General features: G+C 34.5%; 1 protein-coding gene across 1 annotated transcript in view; it reads left to right on the forward strand.

Annotated features, from left to right (window-relative positions):
- The window catches only part of LOC143244736 (uncharacterized), a 46,880-nt gene extending 20,237 nt beyond the window's left edge, over positions 1-26,643 (forward strand). Inside the window, 14 exon segments of the mRNA XM_076489933.1 lie at positions 654-984; positions 2,601-2,729; positions 3,014-3,135; positions 6,476-7,393; positions 11,149-11,246; positions 12,077-13,433; positions 17,078-17,985; positions 19,093-19,714; positions 20,895-21,167; positions 21,170-22,357; positions 23,396-24,193; positions 24,195-24,408; positions 25,177-25,453; positions 26,370-26,643. Of these exon segments, the coding sequence (XP_076346048.1) occupies positions 654-984; positions 2,601-2,729; positions 3,014-3,135; positions 6,476-7,393; positions 11,149-11,246; positions 12,077-13,433; positions 17,078-17,985; positions 19,093-19,714; positions 20,895-21,167; positions 21,170-22,357; positions 23,396-24,193; positions 24,195-24,408; positions 25,177-25,436 (7,218 nt within the window). The 3' untranslated portion in view covers positions 25,437-25,453; positions 26,370-26,643.
- Positions 26,644-26,945: the final 302 nt, after the last annotated feature.

Genomic DNA, 26,945 nt, shown 5'->3' on the forward strand with positions numbered 1-26,945 from the left:
CGAGATATTCATGTCTTGAATCTAAAGAGACTGATGAAAAGTTGTTCATACGTTCATTACAAATAGCTCACATGTTTGTTGTTGTTCTATATTGCATAGTTATACTGTCTATCTGCACTTTATTCAGGGTAAAAGAATCTTAGATTTTAGCATTGTAAGTCAGTAAATTTACCTCTAATAAACAGGGGAATATGGAACTAATTTTGGCCCAAATCCAAATCTCCAAACCAAACAGAAAAGATATAAAATCATACAACCCTAGAATGCTTTAAATATCAAACAGAAACACGAATAATTTGTATTTATTGTACACGTTAACACTAACATGATCCGGTAGAGATCTTTAGAAGACCAAAAGATCCTAATGACGAAAGATTTACTCAACAAATCGCGCAAGTTTCTTATGGAGGATCGTTTATCAGGACTTAGTTTAAAGAAGATCCCATTAAAGCAGTTAAGTTTTATTATGGGAACCGTTTAATATGATTCAACCAAATATAGAAGAAAACAATAGAAGCTCTTAAATTTTATTATGGAGGATTCTTATCAGGATTTCATTTAATGAAGAAGAACCCATATTTTAAACCCGCTTTAACTAAGGATCAAGAAAAGATGCCTGATTAATCTAAGGTTATTTGTTTTCTTTTTTACAGATTAAAGAAATGTCTTCATTTTGTTATACTTCTCTCAGTCTTTTTGCCCTCGTGTCTATCCAGTGGTCAGTGATTAGTCAAAATCCAATACTTAAAGAATGCCTCTCACAGAGTCAATATGTAGAAGTGTTTTCAGATGCCGATGTTTTTATTGGAGTCCTGCTTAACATGCATGATCAAGGAAGAGGAATTTATGGTTGTGGTGAACCAAAGATAGAGGGTGTTGAAACATATGGAGTTTTACGATGGGTGATATCTTTGCTAAATCAAAATAGTACCGTCATTGACGGTCAAGATGTTACAGAAACATTTATTCCTGGTATTAAAATTGGTAAGTTTATTTTCTAAAATCTCGGTTTTCATTAACTGATGGCAGAAGTTAACATACATTTAAGTATGTTATATACATTAACATGCATACAGATGTATACATACATTCAACTAGTTATATATAAACATTTAACTAGCTGTCTTCTACACACAGACACTTGACTGTCTCGTACAATCATCTTAACAGAAATAAATAAATTCTCGTTGAAAATAGTTTGTCCTTACGTAGGATTCGTTCATGAGCAAATATCAAATATTATGTTGTCGCTTCATAAATTGTTTGCTTTCTTAAGTATTAAACTATTTTCTTCATGCTAACGATCTTTTTGAATATGGCAGACGATATGTTTTTGAATTTCGTGCAAAGCTACTCGAGGGCTATCTACGCTAGTCGTCCATAATTTAGCAGTGTAAGACTAAAGGGAAGGCAGCTAATCATCACCACCCACCGCCAAATCTTGGGCTACTCTTTACCAACGAATAGTGGGATTGACGGTCACATTATAACGCCCCCACGGTTGAAAGGGCGAGCACGTTTAGTGCGACCAGGATTCGAACCCGCGACCTTCGGATTACGAATCGAACGCCTTAACCCACTGGCCATGCCGGGCTCATCGCAGATGAAGTATAATGTGGTCTTTCTTTAAAGCGAATCTGGTTTGTTTTGGGAATTTCGCACAAAGCTACTCGAGGGCTATCTGTGCTAGCCGTCCCTAATTTAGCAGTGTAAGACTAGAGGGAAGGCAGCTAGTCATCACCACCCACCGCCAACTCTTGGGCTACTCTTTTACCAACGAATAGTGGGATTGACCGTCACATTATACACCCCCACGGCTAGGAGGGCGAGCATGTTTAGCGCGACGCGGGCGCGAACCCGCGACCCTCGGATTACGAGTCGCACGCCTTACGCGCTAGGCCAAAGCGAATCTATTATTGACGTTTGTAAGTTATATAAGTCATTATATATTAAGTACAGAGATATAATTAGTCTTAGATTTTGTCTTTGAATTAAACAAAGATTGTGTGTTTGTTTCTTTTCGAATTTCGTGCAAAGCTACTCGAGGGCTATCTGTGATAGCCGTCCCTAATTTAACAGTGTAAGACTAGAGGGAAGGCACCTAGTTATCACCACCTACCTCCAACTATTGGGCTACTATTTTATCAACGATTAGTGGAATTGATAGTAATATTTTAACGTCCACAGGGCTGAATGAGCGAGCATATTTGGTGTGACAGTGATTCGAACCCGTGATGCTAGGATTACGAGTTGAGCATCTTAACCACCTGGCCATGCTGGACCTGTTAAACAAAGAAATGTCATATTTCTTATAATCGATATAAATATATGTCATAAACTTTGTGTTAATTAAGAGAATTAATGTTCTGAATGTAGTTAAATGTCAAGTTGTAAAGAACTGTTAATTCAAAATATTAAATAAAAAGCCTAACGTATATTTCAGGTATATTTCATTGTTTCTGAATAAATAATATATTATTTTTATATCTAGAAAGTGACATCTTATCAGAACATTAATTCTAACATAATAATATTTTCTAATAAAATTTTATGTCATGTTGAAAAACTGTTAGTTAACCAATTTTAATCGAAATATTTAGGATTGAAGATTTATGACATCTGTAGCCACCAAGGAATGGCAATAAAACAACTGACGGATTGGTTTCCTGAGTTACTACCCCGATCCAAATCCTGTTCAACTGTGTCAAATTCTTCAGAACTCATTATTGGTATTCATTATTATTATTTTAAATTTATAATTATACGTTTTCATGTATCATTTTGAATGTTTTGTCATGGAGTGTTGTATAGCATTATATTTTGTTTTTCGTTTAATTTGTCAATAAACATAAAACTTCCAACATAAACAATTCAGGCTTTTTACACCATTAATTATTTATTCGTTAAAAGTTATGAAACAGAAAATTCTTATTTTTCGTGTATGTATACCATTTGGTTATCTTAACTGTTACGGGACATAAAGTTTATACTGTTCGTGTATCTATACCCTCAGGTCTTCTTGATATGTCAGGAACAACGAAGCAGCCTCACGTAATTGAATCATTGCGTGATTACGTCATTCCTAGTATTTCCACAGAGTTTAATACAGCGGTTCCACCAGATCATCTAGCTATGGTACGTAATTAGCTCGAAGCTTCAATGATAAAAGCAAAATAAAACAAGATACTAAAAATATAAAAAAAATGTATTTTTGTGTGTTTTCACACTGGTAATATTCTTGTTATTGTAATATTCTAAATAAATTTGAAGTATGTGTTTTTCTTATTGTTTTTAATAGAAATTTCATCAACAACTAATTCAGGAAAAGATGAAAGAATCCTAATTTCTCCATATTTAGAGTCCCCAGTGGCTCAGCGGTATGTCTGCGGACTTACAACACTAAAAACCGGGTTTAGATACCCGTGGTGGGCAGAGCACAGATAGCCCATTGTATAGTTTTGTGCTTAATTCAACAACAACCATATTTTAGAAATAAGGCCCTACGAATGGACTTCAGAATCACAGAGTGCTTAGTTCAGACAACATAAACCTGTATTTATTGTGTCATAGCCTTTTATTTCTTAATTTTTTCACATATTTTGTAAACATTGTTTATATATATTAATAATACAATGCACTAATTCAATTTCATGCAGCTAATAACTTTGAGTTTTTAAACTTACTGCATAGCTTCATAATAATGGCACATCATAAAAACAAATAGTTATAATGTCTAATGATTGGTAATATTATTTTTTTACAATGAAAAATATCGATATGTTGGTATTGTATGCAGCTTCGCAGTTGTTGGAAAGCTGGAAATGAACGGTAGGATAGGGCCCAGCATGACTACATGATTAATGTAATCCAAGGATCGCGAGTTCGAATCCCCGCCATACCAAATATGCTCGCCCTTCCAGTCGTGGGACGTTATAATGTGACAGCCAATCACACTATTTGTTGATAAAAGAGTACCCCAAGTATTAGGGGTGAGTGGTGATGACTAGCTGCTTTCCCTCTAGTTTTACACTACTAAATTAGGGAAGGCTAGCGCAAATAGCCCTCGAGTAGCTTTGCACGAAATTCAAACCAAACCAAACAGTAAGAGGGTTCACTTTTGTCATATAATTTACATTAATTGCGTTAAATTAAATAAAATTCAATATATAATATTTAGACAAAAAACAACAAATAATGAAGAAAATATCTGGCAGACCAATTGATCCTTTTTATCACTGGTGAAATACCTAATTTTGCTTACAACAGGCACTCTGTTAATTTCTGGTCTGTTGTTTACCATAATCTAATCACATAGAACAAGCATTCTCAACCTTTTGACTTAGAGGCCCATTAAGTTACTTCAGATAGTTGTAAAGACCTTCTTATGCATTTATGATTCGTTAGTTTAGGGCAGTAAAATGTATTCCTTCTGGTGGCGTCCCATAACTGTGCGCGTAACTGCCCAGTATACATACTATGCTTACATTAATATTCAGAGTACTGTATTAATAGAGTATTATTGTTATATAATCTATATGCCATATGATGATGACTGGTTTCCTTCCCTCTTGTCTTATACTGCTGCCCTCCGCTAGTACAGCGGTATGTCTTCGGATTTACAACGCTAAAATCAGGGGTTCGATTCCCTTCGGTGGGCTGCGCAGATAGCCCCATGTGGTTTTGCTATAAGAAAAACATACACACACACTTACACTGCTAATTAAGGGAAGACTACCGTGTAGCTTTGCGCGAAAATTCAAATCGGGCCGATTGCAATACAACAAAGACAGTAGGGTCTATTCTTTATTCATATAATTAGCAAGTGATATGATATGAACTAGTTAAGTAAGTAAATTTTAAAGATTATCAATTTTATTTATGTTATTTACAAACCAGATTTTTAGGGTAAGGACTAATAACAGAATACACATCAATTTATATTATGATTCAGTAAATCGAAATGTTTTTATTTTCAAAATGAGAAATAGTTACATAAAACATTGGTCGAGCTGTCCTACTGATCAGTATGCCCAAATTGTGAATCTAAGATTCATAATTCAAGACTCGTTGCCTTGGATGATGTCTACAAGAGTAACTGTCAAATCTCACTTGAGTGTGTGTTTTGTGTTTTTCTTATAGCAAAGCCACATTGAGCTATCTGCTGTGCCCACTGAGGGGAGACAGTGCATGCTGGATGAACAATATTATGCGCATATGGGGTATAAGAACAGAATTGTACTAAGTTTCAACAACAGTAGGAAATTCTTTAACTTTCTGATTTACAACAACTAAATTTCAAGTAATGATTTTTTTAGTAGTGATAAATTTGTGACCACGCTTTACAAAGTTGTTTAACTTTATGATTTTATTACATTTGAATTTGAACAAATTTTATGAACTGGGGAGAGCAGAGAAAGATACAGTGAGGCCAAATCTAAACTTAGAATAGCTATAGCTTTCTAATTTACAGGTGTTGAACTTTAGTGTAAATGCTTCTTGACGTTGCTGACCACCAGAAGTTGCTGAAGTTGTGAGAGTAATTCGTTTACTTATGTATTGAATTTACCGTTTCTTTTATTAGCATATCGTTTATTTTACTTTGTATTTTATAGCAAATTAACACATTTTGCATTGTGAAAATCTGGGGAATATAAAATGTCCATGTGAGAGATAAACATGATTTTGTTTGTTTGAAGTTAAGCACAAACCTGCATGCTCTTTGTGCTCTGCTAACCACGGGCATCAAAACCTGATTTCTAGTACGAAGACATGCTGCTGTGCCACAGACAAGCAAGAAAAAGAATCGTTAAATATTCAATTTGTTCATCAGAATCTATAATTCATACTGCTGTGGTTCAGACATTTTCGAGAAAAAAGATATAAAAATTACCTGTATATTCCAATTAATTCAAAAATATTTTTATTGCAAGACTTGTAACCTACGTTTCGCCATTACGGCTTCATCGGGCCTTGCACAAAAATTAATCCGTAGTTTGTATTAAATTTTTTTTTAATTATGTGGAAAGCTTAGTTTTTTGTGTAGTGTAAAGCTATACAATACAAAATCTTGACTTTGTCCACCACGGGGAATTTAATTTTGAATTTAAACGTTTTAAGCCCGCAAACTTATCACTGACCTAACAAGAGGTCTGTTTGGTTAGTTTGGATTGTCTGGCGTTACACAAAAACCAGATAGCGATAATTTTTTAATCATATTTATTGAAATCTGTCTAATGATATCGTAAATTCGATCTTTGGTGATTGAAATTGATATTGATTGCCTTATTGTATTTTTCAAATCTTAAAAAAAATACATTTAATATGTTACTTTGGGCAATTATGAGTTTAAGCCCCTGCATATTTTGTTAAAGATTCTTTATAAATACGGTAAATTATATATTTTTACCTCTAGATTGATTTAATCTATGTTTTAAAGACTAAACGTTAACGCAGAGAGATATGATTTTTGTTACAGACTATAGCAGAAGTTGCTCATGACATGGAATGGCAGGAGGTGGCCGTCTTTCACGCAGATGACGAACATAGCATTGCAGTGACCAGAACACTCGGGAACATAGCAACAGGTGGAAAATTATGCATTATTAAATTTGAAGCCATCTCATTAGAACAAAACGGAAAGAGGTTTGAAGCAAAAGCATACCGTAAATTACTTAATAGAATTGCTACAGTGTTAAAGGATAACACACCTGTTATCATAATTAGCGAAGGAGAAATTGTTCGTCATCTTGTTAAGGCGATGGGTGATGTTCCTCAGACAGTCTCTCGTTTTCAATGGTTATTTTCATGGGTCCCTGACACCGTTTCTCTTGCTCGACTCCAGAACACACTGAATCTAAAGAATGTCTTCTCTCTAGCCCCATATCCGGTAGCTATTCCACAACTGGAGCAATATTGGTCGAAACTTCAGGATTTAGCAATTACAAAGAAACAGCATGACCACTGGCTTCTAGAGTATTTTATGAGCATAAAAAAATGTAGAGTTCCAGATCTTGTTGATTCAAACCATAAACATCTACCAATTTGTTCAAACATTGTTTTTACTGAGTCTCCAGGACAAGTGTTGTCGAGAACAGCACATGCTATTCCAAGTGTTCACGCACTGTTTACCTATGCGCATGCTCTTCGAAAGGCCTGGGAAATCATGTGTCAAGGCAAGAGCGGTGTTTGTCCAGCACTACGCCTGATGTCACACCAAGAATTTGTTTTGCAGTATCTAGAACCTTTAGAATTTATTCACAGTACTGAGAATAGAAGCCCACCGGAAATAAGTGGTCGGAAATCGTATGGTAGCAGACCAGGAGAAATTGATTATCTTCATTTAGGTTTAACTGTGTACACATATGATGCAACTTTAGGAGTTAAACCACAACAGGCGAGTAGATTTCACAAGTATTCTACATCGTTAGATACTTAACTTTTATAACATGATATATTGTTAATAAAGGCTTAATTGTGTATAAATATAGACAGATGTTAAAGAATGTTGTTAGATATGTATATGTTTAAAACCCCTTGAACAATTTTTCATGTTCTTCCTGATATTACGTGAACAGCAACAACAAAAAGTTGTACAAATGAAACAACTAAATATTACTATACATGTGTTTAATCAGTGTATCTGCTATTCGGTTTTAGACAATAATTTTCAGATTCAGGTGAAGAGATCGCCGCTATTTACTGAAATAAAACGAAGGATTTTCAATTGATTACTTTTTATTTTTTTGCATTTTCTTGGTACACAGTTAAATTATTAAAGTAACAAATACATTATTAGTTATTCCAGCTCTTGCGTAACACGCCGGCAGAGAGCGCCACAGTTATGTCGACCTCAGGCAAAAGGGGAAGGGAAGATGCCATCACAGTTCCACAAAATGTCATCAGAGAGACACTTTGCTACGTCGCCATGAGGTGGTACCAGCATAACATGTTTCAACATAACTATATTTAATACATTAGATTTAAATAAGAAATTTATTTTGTCTTAATAAGGGCGCTTAACATTAAACTATTAGTTAATTACATTTTCCGACCATTTAAATCGTCATAAAAGGATGATATCATGCAATAATTAAAACTTTATTTTTATTGTCTCAGCATGTCTATATTTAATGGCCTGGCGTGGGTTAAGACGTACAACCCGTAATCTGAGGGTCGCGGGTTCGTATTCTCGTCGCACCAAACATGCTCGCCTTTTCAGTCATGGGGGCGTTATAATGTGACGGTCAATCCCACTATTCGTTGGTAAAAGAGTGGCCCAAGAGTTGGCGGTGGGTGGTGATGACTAGCTTCCTTCCCTCTAGTCTTACACTGCTAAATTAGGAACGGCTAGCGCAGATAGCCCTCGAGTAGCTTTGCGCGAAATTCAAAAACAAAAACAAACTATATTTAATATAATCAGTTTAAAATACCAAACCATTAGTTATTTATATTTACTAACCACTTAAATCGTTTCAGAAAAGAACATATACCACTAATCTATTAGTTACCTTCCCTTATCACTTATACGTCATAAAAGGACAATATCATGAAATATTATGAATCAATTAAAATTTACTGTTACATATTATAATTTATCTTGGACAAGTTTCCGACTTATTATCTTATTATGTTTCGGCACAGCATGGCCAAGTAGGTAGGGTACTCCATTTGTAATCTGAAGGTCGTGGGTTCGAATCGTCGTCACACCAAACATGCTCGCCCCTTTAGCCTTGGGGGCGTTATAATGTTTGGGCAATCCCACTATTCATTGGTGAAAGAGTAGCCCAAAGGTTGGCGATAGATGGTGATGACTAGCTTTCTTCCCTCTGGCCTTACACTTCTAAAGTAGGGACAGCTAGCACAGATAGCCCTCTTGTAGCTTTCCTCGAAATACATAAAACAAACAAATAAATTTACGTATGTTAATGTATTACTATTTCAAATAATTTGAAATTTTAATTTAGAATTGAATTAAATTTTAATATGTATTAAGTTTATGTCATTTTTCAACAAGATTGATACACACAATATACATAGTTATTACAAATGATGGTTTATATACAACAGTTTTACAAACTTACAAATAATACTTACTCTTATATTTAGTCTAGAACTGAATATTTTATCGATAATTCAAATACACGATGAACAAATTAATTTTGAGTTGATATTGTTGCACCTCGCTTAAGCTAGCTGGTTCTATTGGCCTAACACCGCTTATAAGTTCACTTCTTGCTGAGGGAGATATTTTAATATACTCGTAGAAATAATAACGTCCGATGTAAGTTTCTGAAGCTCAACGGTTTGTAATGTTCAAATTCTATAACACTGGTGGTCAATTCTGTACTTTTCCGATTAATAGACGTTAATTACAGTTTTAGCTTCCTAGATCTATAGCCCACAGACTGTAGCTGTCCAATAATAATAATCTTTTTCTTTCTCTTGCTAGATACTTTTTACATGAATCATGTAGACATTTCAACAGTGATCTAGCTTGTTTTCGTAAAATAAATATTATTGATTGTTACTGTCAAGAATCTTCTACAAATTTCTAGAACAGGTGAGATTTGTACAATGTACAGTCAAGAATATAAGTCGTATGCGAAAAATAAAATTATACAGAAACAAGTGTACGAGTGTGCACTAAGATAAATGTACAACGGTAAATATGTTACACCTCTCTCAATGGAGAATTAAGAATTGGCGTTAGACAAGTTTTAACCAAGATGTTTTATATACATACACATTGCGACCCTTACATTAAATATAATACATTGTCAAATAATTATACAACTTCAAAAATCATGACAATATACAACATAATGAATACAATTAATCTTATAATAATAATATCACACAGCACGTGAAAGTGCCTAAACACAAATGTTATCTTTTTGGCTTAACACAATTATTACATGATTGAGATGTTCTTTGAATATTAAGTTTTTAAAGGAGTAACACAAATTTTCTTATTAGGTTTTCTAGTTACTTGACATATATGACAAGTTTTACAGAAGTGAGAAACATCTTGCCAAATTTTTTGCAAAACAAAACGTCTCGTAATTTTGTAATATGTCTTGTTTACATGTAAATGACCTCCATTGGGTAGTTCATGGGCAACTTTCAATATTTTCGAATGATATGCTTATGGAACAACAATTTGATTATCTACAACCCAGTCCTTCGAAGCTGGTACATTTGGTGGTTTCCATTTTCTCATGAGCACACCATTTTTGCAAAAGTGACCATATGGAACTTTTCCAATTAATTGTTTAGAAGTGCATATTCAAATACTTGTGAGATCTTTGGATCATTTTCTTGCTCAATGATTAGTTTACTTCTAGCAAACGAAACTTCACCAGTTGAATCAGATCCCTCACTACATTATTGTTAATCACCAAAGACTTGTCAGTAGTACAATCATTCACAAGATCCATGTAGAAGACAAAAAAAAAAACTAATGTGACAAATCTATAGTGTTGCCCTTTGACTTAACTTCTTAGCTTGAGCTCAAGTCACAGCACACGAGGGAAACACGTCTAGATTCTCCTCAACAGCAACATCATCCTTAGATGAAATAATGACCAGCTCAATAGCCATCTTGAGTTCAGCAGTACATCCTATATTTCGTTGAACTATTATTATCTGATCGTTCGTTATGGCCTCTTGCCATGGCTATCTAGTAGCGCGTCTCCAACAATGCGCCCTCTGACTATTTGTTCTGAACTATGACATCGTGACTGTCTATATTGGCGACAGAGGTAACGCGTCCCTAACATCGCGACCGCTGGTGACATTTGTGGAATTATGACTTCATCGGCTTTGATGACATCATCCCACACCATTTCCCTGTTGCCTTAGGTAGACACCAATGTAGCGGCCTCTGCCACCATGTTGCGCAAGAAATGAGATAACTACTCACATTAGACTGTACATTTTAGAAAAATGTATCCCGTGCATACAAATACATAGTATTGCACATCTTAATAGAGTGTATTCTGTGTGTACAAATACAATGTACTGTGCCTGTTACTATTATGTGTCCTGTGCATATAGAAGTTCGATTTTTTCATTTTCTCTGCTTTGAAAATCTTACATTATTTCTGTTTTTAAAGACAGTATGAACAGCTTCTTGTTTTTTCTATACAGTTGGTGTTTTACGACAGCGTTCAAGCGCATGTTATTGACAAGGATTTCAATTATCGCCCCTCTAAGTGCCCAAAGAGTGGGTGCAACCACTGTCTCACGTAAGTTTTAAGAACTTAATATATCCACGTACAGTGGAACGTTTTCGCGATAGTGTCTTGTTTGTTTGTTGTTAAGTGCAGAGATATTGGTACTTTTCACACTACGTTTCTGAAACCCGATATAATAAGCCATTTGACTATCACTTAGAAAAAGGGGGTGGAGATAGCCTCTTCCAATTTACGTTGATCCTATAGTATGCTGGAAATTATTCATGGACTGGTGTGTTTTAGCGGTTAGTGTACCTGGATTTTGGATACGATTATTTATGGTTCGCAGCTCATTGCCGTAAAAACGCACTTCACACTTTAGGATCAGGGATGCATTATAAGAGTGACAGTCAAATGAAAGAAAACACGGACTGATTTAGATTCCAAACAAGACAAGTGTTTTTAGAAACGGTTTGTTATTCAATTTTATTTTTATAGAATCTTGGACTTATTTGTTTGTTAATAAACGAAAGAGTTTTTCTTTTTTCTCTAGCAATTCATTGTTCTCTAAGTGAATTTATTGAGACACGCCGTTTTCTTTCGTTATAAATTTGTTTGATATCAAGATATCAAACACACAGTTAAATACAAAGAGGTAGTTTATAAACAAATTTATGTTTTAGGAATAATATTATTATTTCAATGTTAAAAACCCTTGAATAAAAGAAATAGAGAATGTGTTATAATGTGTTACTTGTCTAGAAGCTTTTTACGTCCGTACTTTTAAGTTCAAAGTAATTCAAATTTATTGCTACGTAATTATTTAACTCCAATATTATAGCTAAACAATTTTATTGTTTGTTATGTAGCAAACTGACAAAACAAGTTAATATTTTTGGTAGGATGCGGCAAGGTCGACTGGAAAACTCTGAAAGGGAAACTAGTGAGTTTTTCATAATTGAGCAAAAGGCAGATATATTGATACCAATACTTCTACCAATTCACAAATCAGGATCTACGCTACTAGAGTGCAGCACGTCCATTAACAGTGACGCGATACAAGACTTAGAAGCAGCATTGTGGATACTGGATAAAATTAATAGTGATCCCAAAATTTTGCCAGGAATCAGATTAGGAACCGTTGCTATTGACACCTGTGGATCGTATTTGAAAATTACCCAACAATTATCCAGTTTTCTTTCCGTTCAGGCTAGCAGTTCTGAGACGATAGACGTCAAATCTATTTTAGCTATTATCTCAGATACGTCTGCTGAAGAATCAAAAACTATAGAGGACATAGTAACACCTCTGAACATCACAAGTGTGAGTACAGGTGACCGCTTGGCTGGCAACAGAAGGAGTCCCTACAGCTTTCAGATTGCTGTCCCAGCTACCGTCAGAGCCAAAGCGATAGTGGAGGTCCTGAAACACTTGGGTTGGTCATTCATTTCTGTAGTTCACAGTGCAGACGAAGAAAGTGTTCGAGGCTTTCAGGCATTCAGAACAGAAGCTAAAAAAAACTTTATTTGCATTAGCAATCAACTATCTTTAGAGGATATAGGTGATTCTGAAGTTGAAGAAGTACAAAAATTTAACGACACAATTAAGAACTTGCTTGAAGCAAGAAAAAATGGAGCAAAAGTCGTCGCTCTTTGGCTTAATAATCGTGATTATCAGCTTTTCTTTCTAGCTATTCAGAAAGCCATCGCAGAAGAAATAATCAAACAAGACCACTTTATTTGGCTAAGAAATGGCATCTGGGGAGATGATACGAATATTTTACAGAAATATGGAAACAAAGTTGCTGGTTCTCTTGTTTTCAAACAGGGCCAAAATGATCACATTCAGGAATTTCTGACATATTTTCGGTGTCTTAAGCCAGAGAACAATAAGAGAAATCCGTGGTTCCAGAAGTACTGGAAGCAAAACGTTGGGTATGAAAGTGAGAAATGCAATAGTTCTTTGTTGTTTACTCCAGCTCCGAAAACTATTGCCACTATGCAAGCTATAATGGCTGTTACAGCAGGTTTATCTCGCTTGCATTATGAAGTTTGTCAAACCGAAAAAGGGCTTTGCCCTCGCTTGTTACAGCAATCATCGTTACGCCACTTATTGAACGAGTACATCAGATACACAGCATCCACAAGACTCGATGAGAAGGAAAAAATGTTTATGTTTACGAAAGATGGAGTTGGAGATATTCCAGTGGAAATTTTCAATCTCAGGAGAGGGATTGGAAATATTTCATCTTACAAGAAGGTAAGTTTAACCGTATATTCAAAGAAAATAGTTGTCTGTTATGACAGAGTTTCATCTTAAGTAAGAAAGTAGTGAATATGTGTTCGCTCTTTCAAACATGCTCGCTCTTTCAGCCCTGAGGGCGTTATAATGTGGCGGTCAATCCCACTATCCGTTGGTAAAAGAGTAGCCCAAGAGTTGGCGGTGGGTGATGATGACTAGCTACCTTCCCTCTAGTCTTACATTGCTAAATTAGGGACGGCTAGCGCAGATAGCCCTCGAGTCGCTTTGTGCGAAATTCAAAAAACAAACAATAAAGTGAAGTTTAATTATGTTGAAGTTTTTGACAGTATTTGGATTAACTATCTCCAGAATTGTTTCTTTTGACATAATTTATAGTTCCACGTATTATCTTGGCAAATTCACAACTTATTTTATGAGCAAATTCTCTTATACGTAGAAGAAATAGTATGACCACTTTTTACATCATTTTTGTGTTCAATGAATTATGTTATCCAAAGTTCTACCTCTTTCATCAACATAAACTTTTTTGCAACTTGGACACTCTGTTCTTTATCTTGAAGTACAGCTTTTTGAAGGTACGAACATTTTTTAATGGTATTGGGATATTTGTGAACAACTATGAATTTGCCAGTTAGGAGGCATTTCTCTAAAGGCACAGTATTAGAATTGTGATTAAGGCTTTTTTTCACAAGTAGATGGTGCTGTTGGTTGGCCACTGTTTCTAAAATTCTCTCCCTTGCTTTTTCATGTGCAATTTCGTTAAAATACATAAGATACTGCAGTTGTTTAAATTATTCATAAATATTTAAAATTTCTTTATCAAGGGTCATGTATGACAAACCCTATAAGCTCTTAAATACATTAAAGTTATAATTCATGCTCTAAGCTCTAACTGTTTTATTGTGGCGTGAGAAAAAACATGAACGTAGCGTAATGAGTTTGCTGGTTTTCTATACAGAGAAACAACAGGTCCAGTTTCTGCCTTAGTTATGAGAATGTCTAAAAGCGAATTATTGCTTTCCCGTTCAACTTCAAACTTAATAGTACTGTGAAGTTCATTAATATTGTGGAAGAAACCTCAACAATTACTTTATTTGCTTTCAAAGTATTGAGGAAAAGGGGTTGTTCTTACCCATACATGCAAATGTTACCTTTAATACATATTTCCAACAGGGAGATAAATGTGTGAACCAGCACCGGAAACAAAATTTTGAGTTCAGGTAAATTTCAGGTAAATTTAAGAAATTTAGGTTTTGTCAATTGAAACATCTGTAAACAAAGGATCAACGTCAAAACTGATCATTTTCCATCATTTATATTAGTTTTTATAAAACTTTTATTAGCTAGATCTATATTGTTCTAAATATGGGGCAAAGAGAACTTTCCCAGGAAAATAGATAGGTATTGTACTAGTCATTTTGACAACAGATGGGCAACTGATCCAACATAAGAAATAATAAATTTAAGAGGGCAGTTATAGTTACGTGTTTTAGGCAAGTCATACGTGTAAGGTAGCGAAGAACTGATCCATTTAAATGCTTTTTTAGGAAGTTAGCGAGATTAGCTAAAGTTATTCGTAGGAATTTTTTGAAATCAGGTACGTTTTTGGAAACTGGATTCAATAGTTTCTCGTAAGTATTTTCGTCCTACAGTAAATCTTTCAAATTCGTTTCGTCGGTGGATTTATTCAGGATAGTGATTTATTGCTTTGTTTTGTCAGATTTAGTTTATTACTATCTTTATTCTATTTTTTAAAAATTTTCTTAAGGTTTCTATGAAACAACGAGAGGCCTTTAAGCTTTCATTGCCATTGTGAAAACATGTGGCTTAAACATCTAGAAAGTTCGGATTTTCTTTGTTGCCTTTAGCCGATGTAACAACATCCGGAACTAAGACTTATTATAAACGTTGATGTCAGCGTTTTTAAACGAAGATGAGAAACCATAATCATATGTTACTTATTTTAGATCATTAAAAGTGTATGACGACAGACTTACAACATTCTAATACTGTTATAAGCTTAAAACAACATACTCTTTCTGAACAGTTTGCCAAATTTATTGGCCCGGCATGACCAAGTGTGTTAAGGCGTTCGACTCGTAATCCGAGGGTCAAGGGTTCAAATCCCGCTCGCACCAAACATGCTCGCCCTTTCACCCGTGGGGGCGTTATAATGTGACGGTCAATCCCACTATTCGTTGATAAAAGAGTAGCACAAGAGTTAGCGGTGGGTGGTGATTACTAGCTGCCTTCCCTCTAGTCTTACACTACTATATTAGGGACGGTAGCGCAGATAGCTCTCGAGTAGCTTTGCACGAAATTAAAAATAACTAACCAAATTTATTTTTAGTATTATAGTCTTCGTACTCTAATTTTCTTGCATCTAGTATTTTTGATAGCTTGAATAAATAATTAACTTTGTCTGTAGAAGATTGTGTTTCAAGTTGTCGTGCAACTTTTCGGGAATTGCAAAAGGATTTGTTAGTGCCCAATTTATCTTTTCAATTTCTTTTATCTGGGTTAAAATTAATTTCGCTGGAAGGCGAAGAATAATTCTTTAACTAGTGCTTAGGGCGTTCAGTTTGAAATCCGAGGTCGTGGGTTCGCTTCCATCACAAAGAACATGCTTCTCCTTTCAGCCGTGGAGGCGTTATTAAGTTTTGGTCAATCCCACTGATTATAAGTAAGATGGTAGTCGAAGAGCTGGCGGTGGGTAGCGGTAATTAACTTCCTTCTTTATACTCTATAACTGCTAAATTAAGGACGGCTAGCGTAGATAGCCATCCTACAGCTTTGCGCTAAGTTCAAACCAAACAAAATTACTCTCAAAATAAATAACAGGATGTCTATATAGTTATAAAATAAATTGGAAATCAGCCAAGATAATACATAGAGCTACAAAATATGTCAAAAAAGAATAATGGAAAGTTCATTAATCCAAAGGTTGCAATACTTCACTAAAAGTGAGCTTTCAGTTAAACCTCTTTCTGACGTAAAATGCCATTGAAGCAATTGAAACCAACGTTATAAAATAAGCAATGAATGTGTTTCTCTCACACACAAAAAAAGAAAACAACAAAAACGACATTAATGTGGATTTAAACTTTATAGTAATTTACCTTACACGGTTTTGTGTATTTACCTATTATTATAAGTCAGTGTTATATAGAAATATGTCTGTTATAAAATACCTATACATGTGAGATGCCTTAAGTACCTATTTATCTGAGTTACTTTCAGTAACATTCACCTATTTCAGTGACTGCTTACTTGCCAATGAGACATAAATAAAGGAGGAGTAAATAATTAATATACTTGTCTATCTGTTTATTCCAAGTTCCAGAAAATGTGCCAAACGTTATATGGAATTGACGATTTTGTTTAGAAATATGTAATTGATTGTGTCATTTGATATTTATTGAATAAATCTGAACCCTAACAAAAATATTTATCTTATTTTTAGTACAACCAACAAGAGTAAGATATAAGATTTCAAATTTTTAAAATGTGTTTTAATCAAGTAATCAAAACAATCCCTTATATTTTTAGGAAGTGTAACAGGCAAATCATTTTAATATAACAACAGAGAATTTTCCCTTTTTAGCAGTTTGTAGTCGGTATATTTTATGGTTATTTTGTAGGTTGGAGAATTTCATGATCGGTTGAGCAGTCTTGACGCTATGGTAACATACGGGAGTCATGGCGAAGAAGTACTTTTCGAGGACATTATATCGGAATGTAGATTAGAATGTAGTCACTGCGGGAATCTAAACCATAATTATTTAGTAGAACATTCTACGAATAATTTGTACTTGGGCGCGACCTTTGGTGTTCATAGGTCATCCAAGAATCCTTTGGCATGTGGAAAACTGAATCCATTCACTGGGCTTCAGCACGTGGAAGCATTTTTGTGGGCACTGGACCAAGTAAACAATGACCACCGACTTTTATCTGGAGTCACTTTGGGAGCTGTGGTATTTGACACATGTGGTAGTAGAGAAAGAGCATCACAAGAGATTTACAACTTTTTGAGCCAATCCTCGATAGGTCCTAAACATGTTGGTCAATCAACGATATTTTCTGAATCCACTAATCAATCACTTAATCAGCCTGAACCCGCCAATGCTGGTGCTAGTTTTAAACTACCATCTGTAAAGGATGTACTTGGATTCGTTGTAGGTGAACAGTATGAAATTGTCAAACCTGTTGTAGATCTTACTGTTGCCCAGAAACTGACCACATTGGCTTCAGAGGTTATCTCCACAGAGTTTAACAACTTGAACTGGTATGATTACCTTTTAAGACTTTCATTGCCAGCTAACCTGATTGCTAATGCAATAGTTAGAATTATGCAAACTTTTCGCTGGAACTATATTTCTGTAGTATATTCTAGCGAAGTTCGTCAGCAAACAGATATTTTACATAACTTGAAGATTGGAGCTGAACAAGAACGTATTCAGTTGGCCCTGACTGAGAAAGCTCCGAATAGTAAAAGCAGTTGGACAGTGGCCATTCAAAAGCTGAAAGCTAAAAAAGAAGAAGGAGCCAGGTAAAAAAACATATACCAAAGCTTCTGTTGGATCTTTTACATTTATTCAGTTGTTGTACTCATTACGCGCTTTTCTGGGAAATGTCTTTATAAACAGTGAGGTTGGTCCGTTAGTAAAAGCAATGATTGGGAAGTTTTAATGCAAATAGTTAATTTGGTGCGTCAGAAGTATGTTGTTGAAAGTTTAATTACAAATTGTGGGACTGCTCCGTTAGGAAAAGTAATAGCTAGGAAATTTTAATGTAAATTGTGAGGCTTGTCTTTTAGGAAATCAGTAGCCAGGGAAGTATCACTATAAACTGTGCGATTGGTCAGTTAGAAAAAGTAGTGGCTGGGAAGTTTTGTTATAAATTGCGAGATTTATCAAATGAAAAATGTATTGGCTTAAACAGAGTGAAGAGTGCATAAGAAAAATAGGTGTTACTATGAAGTAGGTAATCAGTTTTATTACATTTAAAGCTCTCATTCTTTTTCTGTAAGATATTTTGTCAAGAGTGTATCTAGCAAATATCGCCAAGTTTATTCGTTGGTTATTTCACATTTTGACGACTAGCATGTTTTTGACCAAAACAGGAAGAAAGAAATTAGTGTTTTACTGGCAAATAGAAACAAAATAATCCTAATGTTCACTTTGCTGAATAGTTTGCCCAATAATGTGAGTGGACTCAAACTGATTTTAGGGATGGAGGTAAGGGTGTAAAGATTTGATTAACTTTAAATAAGAATACTTGAAATAAATTGAAAAATCACTCAGTAAGCGATTATCTTGTCTAGTCATTATGTTAACGTGTTCTAAGTTTATATTAACGGCTGAAAAAACCCACAAGTTTGTCTTCACATCAAAGTTGAGAATGGTATTATATAGTGGACTTCGTGTTCGAAAACTCTACAGAGTAGCTCGTATTTTTGCATCCAGTCTGTTTATCTGTTACAGAAAATAATTATACGTTCACATACTCCTAGAAATCATAATACTGTAAAACATAACTTTAACAGTTTAAAACACTTTTTGGTGCAGTTTGTCATCACATTACATTTTATTTATTCAGTTTACAATAATCATAGGGTTTGGTCTAAATTGTATTTTGAAGATTATTTATATTTCAGAGTTGTTATTCTGCTACTGAGCGATTATCATCTGAATCAACTTCTCCAAGTCCTCTATAACTCTAGAAAGGAAAAAACTGGCCAATATGGACACTTTGTGTGGGTCTCTTATGGTAACATTGAAGGTTTTCAACAATTTCCTCAATATTCAGCTGCTACCATCTGTGTCCGACCAGAGTTTCGAAACGTTCCTGCTTTCCAAGAATACTTCCAAAGTCTGGATATTCGAAATAATTCCAGAAATCCCTGGTTTTTTGAATATTGGAAACAGGTATTCAGATGCCGAGGAGCAGCCTGTTATAATAGATTTCAGAGTAACCTCCGAGACGTTCCATTCAGTGAAGACCCAGGTGTATTCAATGTAGTTGCTAGTGTCTTTGCTCTTGCACATGGTCTGGAAAAGACAAGAACCACTCTTTGTCCTGGCGTGTCCATAGGATTGTGTTCTGATTTCAAAAAGAGTCATGATTTAAGAGAAATCATATTCAAGTCAACAAAGCTCGTACAACTCGATGGACTTAAAGGAAGAGTCGACTTATTTACAAAGAATAACTATGGAACTGGAGGATTAGAAATTTTAATCTTTCGTCAACTAGGAATCAACGATTATTCTTTCGTGAAAGTAAGTATTTCAACAAGGTCGAACCAGAAAATAGTTTACAAACTTGTAACGAGTAATGAATACATGGAGAGATTAAAGGACTAAATTAGTTAGATTTTGTTCTTCTAGAAAGTAGTTTACTGTCTTAGGATTTTATTATTAGTTTTAAAAATTCTCAAGTCAAAATAAGAAAAAAATTATACATATATGACTAGAAAAGGAAACAGAGAGTGCAGCCTTCATCGTGTTAATTTATGAGTTTTGCAATAACAAATCAATTGGCTTCCACTTCCATGATCTGTGAAGTGACTGGCCTTCAGCTTGATCTTGAACTTAACGTATATTCACTGAAACTTAATGTGTTTTTGAGGGAAGCTCAATATTTGTAAGAAATTTGATGAAAATCAAAGAAAACATTTACTAGAGGAACAGAAAAAAGGAAAAAAGACAAAAACATTTGAATATTTTTAGTGTTGCTCTTAAAAACTTTTTTCTCAGGGCTAGATGTTTGCGTTTTGTATGAACTAGGTAAAAGTAACAAACGTTTTTATATAGCAATTTCCAATTTGTGTACTAAAAATCATACCAATCGTTTGTTTTCTAACTACTGGACTAATTTTAAATGTTCAGAGAAAAGTTTATAAGTTTCAGGGAATGATGATTAGCAGTGTGAATATAGAATTTCTAATTTTACAGTTAAGTATAATTATAATAATATATATGATAACAATAAACAGATGGATTGGAAGGGTTACAAAGGAGTAAATTATTTTAAAAAGTGTCACTTTAGCTGTGACGTTATTTCACTGCTCTATAATCCACTCTAAGAACATTACAGCAAACAGTAGGTCGTTTTAGCGCTTTATAATCTGTGTTAAACGCATTAAGGTAAACAATGAAGTATTTTGAGTACTTTTTAATCCGTTGTAAACACATTAATTAAACAAATAATGAAGTAGTTTAGTGCTTTTTAATCCTTGTTAAATACAATAAAACAAATAGTGAAGTCTTCTGAGTGCTTTCATGTCCGCGTTAAATGCACTCAAGTGAGGAAAGAAGTTGTTTGATTGCTTTCTAATCACGTTAAGTGGACTAAAGTAAACAGTGAAGCCATTTTATTGCTTTCTAATCTGTGTTAAGCACAATAGCACAAATAATGAAGTCGTTTGAGTGTTTTTTTAATTTCTATGTTACTGTATAGCTTGGAACTTACACGGAAAAGGATGACTTGAAGATTAATATAAGTCAAGTTCGTAACTACGACAGCAATGGTCGAGTGAGTAATCTTAATGATGTCATCTCCACCTGTTTAAAGAGCAACATCTGCGGTGAGAGAATTGGTTTTCGTCTTCCACAAGAAATGAAAATGGTTTCAGACAATTCAAGCTATGTCATCACTTCTTTAATGTCAATACACCAACGAGGAGAAACGTTCTTTTCGTGTGGATCACTGAATCTGAAAATTTTCAGAATCTTGTAGCGCTTACTTTTGCCTTGGAGGAAGTGAACAAAAATGTAGGGTTAAACATGGGCAAGGTTTTCGGGGCGTTAATACTAGATGACTGTGGTAGTATTCAAAGGGCCCAGGGAAAACTGTTTCGCTACTTAGAAGATGAACGTGAGAACATGCTAAGGACATCAGGCTCACAGACCCAGACTGTCGTTACTGTTCTGACTTTTGACTATCAGGTTGCATTAGAGGTTTTACCAATTGTACAGGCTAATGGGATCCCTCAAGTTAGCATGTCGCCCGTTTTGTCAACTGTTACCAAAGAATCGATTATTGCGATTCCAACCTATCTCTACCTACAAATATCAGCTGTAATAGCGCTTTTGCAAAAATATCATTGGACATACGTGAATATCATCCTAACCAATGACGAATTCGGAAAAGAAGCATTTTTTCAGTTTTCGAAAATAGCAAAAAGGAATGGAGTTTGCATGGCTCAGCTTATCAGAGTTGATATAAGTTTCAATGTTAAACAGATAGCAGTGGAGATGTCTAAGTTCTTCTCCAAGCCAAATGTTAATGTCGTAGTACTTTTAACCAATGAAACCTTAGTAAGAAATGTTATTTGGCAAGCCGCTAAAGAAACTAATATTCTTGACCGCTATATTTGGATTGCTACTGAGAGCTGGAAAGATGACCATAATTTAGTCAGAGCTATAAAAAACACTACAGTAGACGCTTTTGTAGTAAAATTGGAAAATCATGATGTCCCAGAATTTCACCAGTTCTTCACTAATATGACACTAAGTAGACACGAGCCCTTCCCTGAAGCTTGGTTCGAAGAGTTCTGGCAACATCATTTTCGGTGTCAACTAATGAGCAGCCTGGTTGTCCAGCAACAGTACCCTAATGTTTGCACCGGACGAGAACTTTTGAGTGAAACAGATTTTCAACAAGAGGACCAGGTTTACTTCACAATTACAACTGTAAAATTAATAGCCCGAGCATTACGATCACTGCTGGCCAAACGCTGCCCACCGTTTTCCAACATTAAAGACTGTGAAGACGTTGTAGGTTTACTACTGGCTCAAGAAATTAAGAAAGTACTAAAAAACCAAGAAACCCAATGTGAAGATTCTAGATGTGGTTCTATCTTTGGATACCAAATACATAAAGTGCACAAACATTCTGATGGACAGTATTCTTATAAAGTGGTAAGTTTTGTTTGAAATTTTAACTAAATTTTGACCTCTGCATACGCACTTGTCTTCTTTCCTAGTATAAATACCCTATGAAGTGATGACTTACAACATAGACATTTAAATTAGAAGTGTCTTTTTATAGTATTTTTTATTAGAAATGCTGTTATTATATAATATTTTTTCTCTACCCAGTCCTAGAAATTTGATAATCTGACACTTTCCAAACAGTTTCAAGGACGAATTGAAGAAGTCATCCCATAAAACAGAAGTTTCACCTTCTAAACCCGGTTATCAGGTTTTGAAATATTTAAAGAGGAAATTCCCTTTTCAAAAGCTGTCGGGTTATTGAATGATCCCCCGAATAATTCGCTTTAGGAATTTGATACTTCATATGAATTATTCAAAACATCACACATAAACATTCAGTTATTTAATACTCTCTACAAGTGAGCATAGACGGTCTAGTCTTACCTCAGTTCTTTATTTGTTTGAGGAGGGATGAGCTACGATGGATGTAATTATATTGTTATAGAACAAAGCTGTAAACTGATAATAGAATGCGTCTTTATTGTATTCATTGTTACTATTAAGTGTTATAATAGATTGTGTGGGTGTGAAAGAGAGCTCATGCCCTTTAGGCCTCTGCATTAATTCAGTCATGATTAAGATTCTAGAGTGCTAAATGGTTTATTACAATATAACTGTCACTCATTCGATCAATTTACCATAGTATTGTTAATTATTGTTTGTTATTTTTCTTTCTTTTGTTTAGGTTTTTATGTATAACCGCTTATTCATTACTGTACGAGGCCTTTGCTTGTTTCACTCTTTCAAACAACACTGATGAGCTGTGAAATCAATAAAAATAGTTTGCTGCAGCAAAAGTAGCGAAACAAAGAATAGGTTAGGCCTTTTTGCCATCTTTTATTCATTAAAAATTCTCTTTTGGTGAGGAAAAGAAATTCACTTCTGTTTAATCAAACTTTATTAATAATTTGTATAGTATTTGAGGTGAACTTTATTTTGTATACAGTTTTTAATTCCATACAGGTGGGATTATGGAAGAACCACAAGCTTGACCTCAACGAGAAAGATGTGACCTTTTCCTATAGTAAGGTTCCAACATCTGTGTGCTCCGAGAACTGTGAAAAATGTAACAATGAGCAAGATCGTCTGGTGTATAAACCTGCATTGTACACGAATTTCAAGACCATTTGGGGAATCATTGTCACTTCTTTGTCTCTTTTTGGAATCAGCTTGGTGGTTATTTGCACTCTGTATTTCCTGATGGTTTTACCAGCAGTCACTGAAACCACCAAGCTTGGTTTTCTTATATTATTTGGTATTCTGGTTCTATACGGGCTAAACTTTGCTTTCATTTTAACTCCAAACATCTACACATGTGGAGCGCGCAGATTCTTAATGGGTTTGGCCTACGCCATTATTATTTCAGGGATGTTAGTGAAGGTAATGAATGCATGGAGGTTTATGGGTTATAAGAATAACAGGGTTCTAACAGATTGTTCTCGTCTTACCAGGCCAACTAGTCTACTACTGATGGTTGTGGGTCTTGTCGCCATCCAGGTCGTACTAAGCACGGCTTTGTTAGTTTTGCGTCCTCCAGAAGTTGATGTGTACAGTCAGGTGTGGAGGTGTTCTCCTTCTACGTTTGAAAATGAGTTGGTTATCTCCTTAGTGTACGTAATGCTTCTCTTGGCCTTGTCCATTCTCTTTTCTCTTTTGTCTTGGAAGAGTAGTGATGGAAACAAAGAATCACGTTGGATACTACTTATTTGTATCTTGAAGGCGGTAGTCTGGTTAGTCTGGACTGTTTTTTTCCACCCAGTTATATCCACAGTATCGTGATGTTACGATAGTGGTGGCCAACTTAGTGTGTGCTACCATTGTTATGTTGTGTCTACACCTTCGCAAGGTCTACCTCTACAGTAAGCTCACGCGCAGAGCGCGTGAGAAAGGTGTAAGAGAACAGCTACAATTATGCACTAAGTTTCGTTCTAGATATGGGACTCTGCAGAAAGAAGGGATATCACTTTCTTTTTACGGTATGTGAAATGTTATTTACTTGTATTTTAGAAATTCTGTGAACATAAACCATATTTTATTTATCTATCTGTGTGTTTATTTTAAGGTTTTCAGAAAGTTTGATTTTTCATGTATTTTGAGTTGCCTTTTGCTGAATGCTTCAAAATCCCATTTGATTTCGAAACTTTTTTTTTGACGAAATATTATTCAGGAATAAATGATTTTATTAACACGTTCCTGTGTATAAAATGTGATGAAATTTAATTAGGTGAAACTGCTTAATGAAATTTCTACAATATCATGAACATCTAAATAAATTGTCCCCCAATTGCTCAGCGGTATGTCTACGGACTTACAACGCTAAAAAACTGGGTTTCGATACCCGTAGTGGGCAGCGCACAGATAGCCCATAGTGTAGCTTTGTGCTTAATTCAAAACAAACTAAATAGATTATTTTGAATGTTATTCTATAAAAATGGATCTAATCTTCACGGCTGCTGTTTACAAGCCATATTAATAGTTCAGTACATTCAAAATATTATTACATCAATAGTTATTCACTTTTATATTTTACTTTTATAATTTTAGAAATTAGAAAAAGGAAAATTGTTATTGGTCATTGCCAAAAGTGTTGTGAAGGCTCGTAATAATCTCTAAAAGTTGCACCTGTTGTAGAGTTATATCTAAGTTTGATGCCTGAGTTTGTTTTTCAGTTACATGTGTGTGTATGTGAAGAGAAATAAAATCTTTAAGTGAAATTTAAAAGAATTAATAAGATCTTTTTATAGGTTCAATGGCGTCTCTGCATAAAATTATGTACGGTTTTGGCCCTTTTTCACCTCGATCTTTTCGAAATGCACCGTCAGATGGCAATAGCTCCAACTTTTCTCAAGTTCAGGGAACAGATCTGTATCCGTTGGAGATGTATAGCGGTGGCAGCCAGTTCCAATCAGCTGGTGTCCTTACTGAAAACGAAATGCTGGCGTTGAATGACAATATGACCATGACGCAGTATGAACAAACATTACTGACTAACACAGTGCTTTAAACTGTAACTATAACATTGTAAGTATCGTTTAAAGTTGACATGTGTTGACTCGAGAAACGTGCTTATAAATTTTAATAATTTATCTTAAAAAACAGAAATAAAAAGCAATCTATATCTCTTCTGGTATCATGAACTTGGTACGCATGCTCTAATAGGTAATTATGTTTAGATAAAATTAAATTTTACGTCATTTTTACAGTTGGTGAATACAATTGTACAAACACTAAATGACCAAGCAAAATTCCAATAAATAAAATACTAAAAAAGTAAAAAATTCTATTGGTACTTTCAACCTAATGATGCTTAATACAATATAAGTTAAAACATTCAGTTTATAGATCTCCAAGATTTAGGCATAGCAGCGCTTAATTTAGGGCTATTGAGCATAGAAAGAAAAAGGGCAACAAATCAGCAGCACAAATAAGGCTACCCTTAACCGAATAGTTGGGTTGATTGTCAGCAGTTAAAAGTGCTAAGTATAGTGAGCGACATATCATTGGCTCGACCCATAAACTTTTAGATCTACCGACATACATGTTAAATACTAGGCCACACAGACCCTCACAAAAACATGAAGTTGCTAAAATAGAACTTGGTATAGTATGTTGGTGTTAGGTATTTTAAAAATCTATAAATCCCATAACTAAGACACAGCAAAAGCTCGTGGCTAGCATTAATTCAACTTGTGGGAAACATTGCTTCTGTGTGATTTCAATTTTGCAGTAAATTCTCCTGGAAGGTGAGTATATAGGTTTGAAGCGTCATAAATTGACATGGTAGTTTTGTGTCTTTACACGTCGTATTACTTTACCCGTTGTTTTTGTGTGTTTATTAACAAACTAAGATTTACATGTTCATGTTAAAAATGGTTTCATATAATAACTAAATTTGACTTATATAGTGGGTGTGTTTAAATAACATTTTCTTTCACAGATGATGGCTTCTACGTGAACCACCTGCATTTTCAACTTCTGAAAACACTACAGTTAGGTACATTTGTCGCTCAATTTTCGGTAATTTATACGAAATACCGCTCTGAACGAGACTCGACGAGACTGATAAGATTATTTCCATAATGTTGCATGAGATAAATTTTATTTTTATTTTATTATACAATTTTCTACAAATATAAATAATATAGTAATGTTTAATTTAATAATATATTACAGATCTTTAATAAAAAAATAAACAAATTCCGCATGCGTCTTATAGCAAAATTGTTTTTAAAATAAAGAAAATAAAATTGAGTTTTGTTTTCATAATTTTCACATCTTCAGTGTGGAAATGTTTTTTTATTTTTTATTAATTCCACCATAACATTGCAGTTTTTGTTGTACAACAATTGTCATGGTATGGACGCTATTTTCTAAAAACAAAAACATTATTTTAATCAATTACATTTATCATAAAACAAATATAGAATGATGTTTCTCTAAGTATAGGAAAGATATATTTGTAATAAGACTAATATAGATATTGGAAAAGCGAATTCATCTTTGTAGAAACCTA

Source organism: Tachypleus tridentatus, chromosome 2, assembly GCF_004210375.1.
Source record: "Tachypleus tridentatus isolate NWPU-2018 chromosome 2, ASM421037v1, whole genome shotgun sequence".
NCBI lineage: Eukaryota > Metazoa > Arthropoda > Merostomata > Xiphosura > Limulidae > Tachypleus > Tachypleus tridentatus.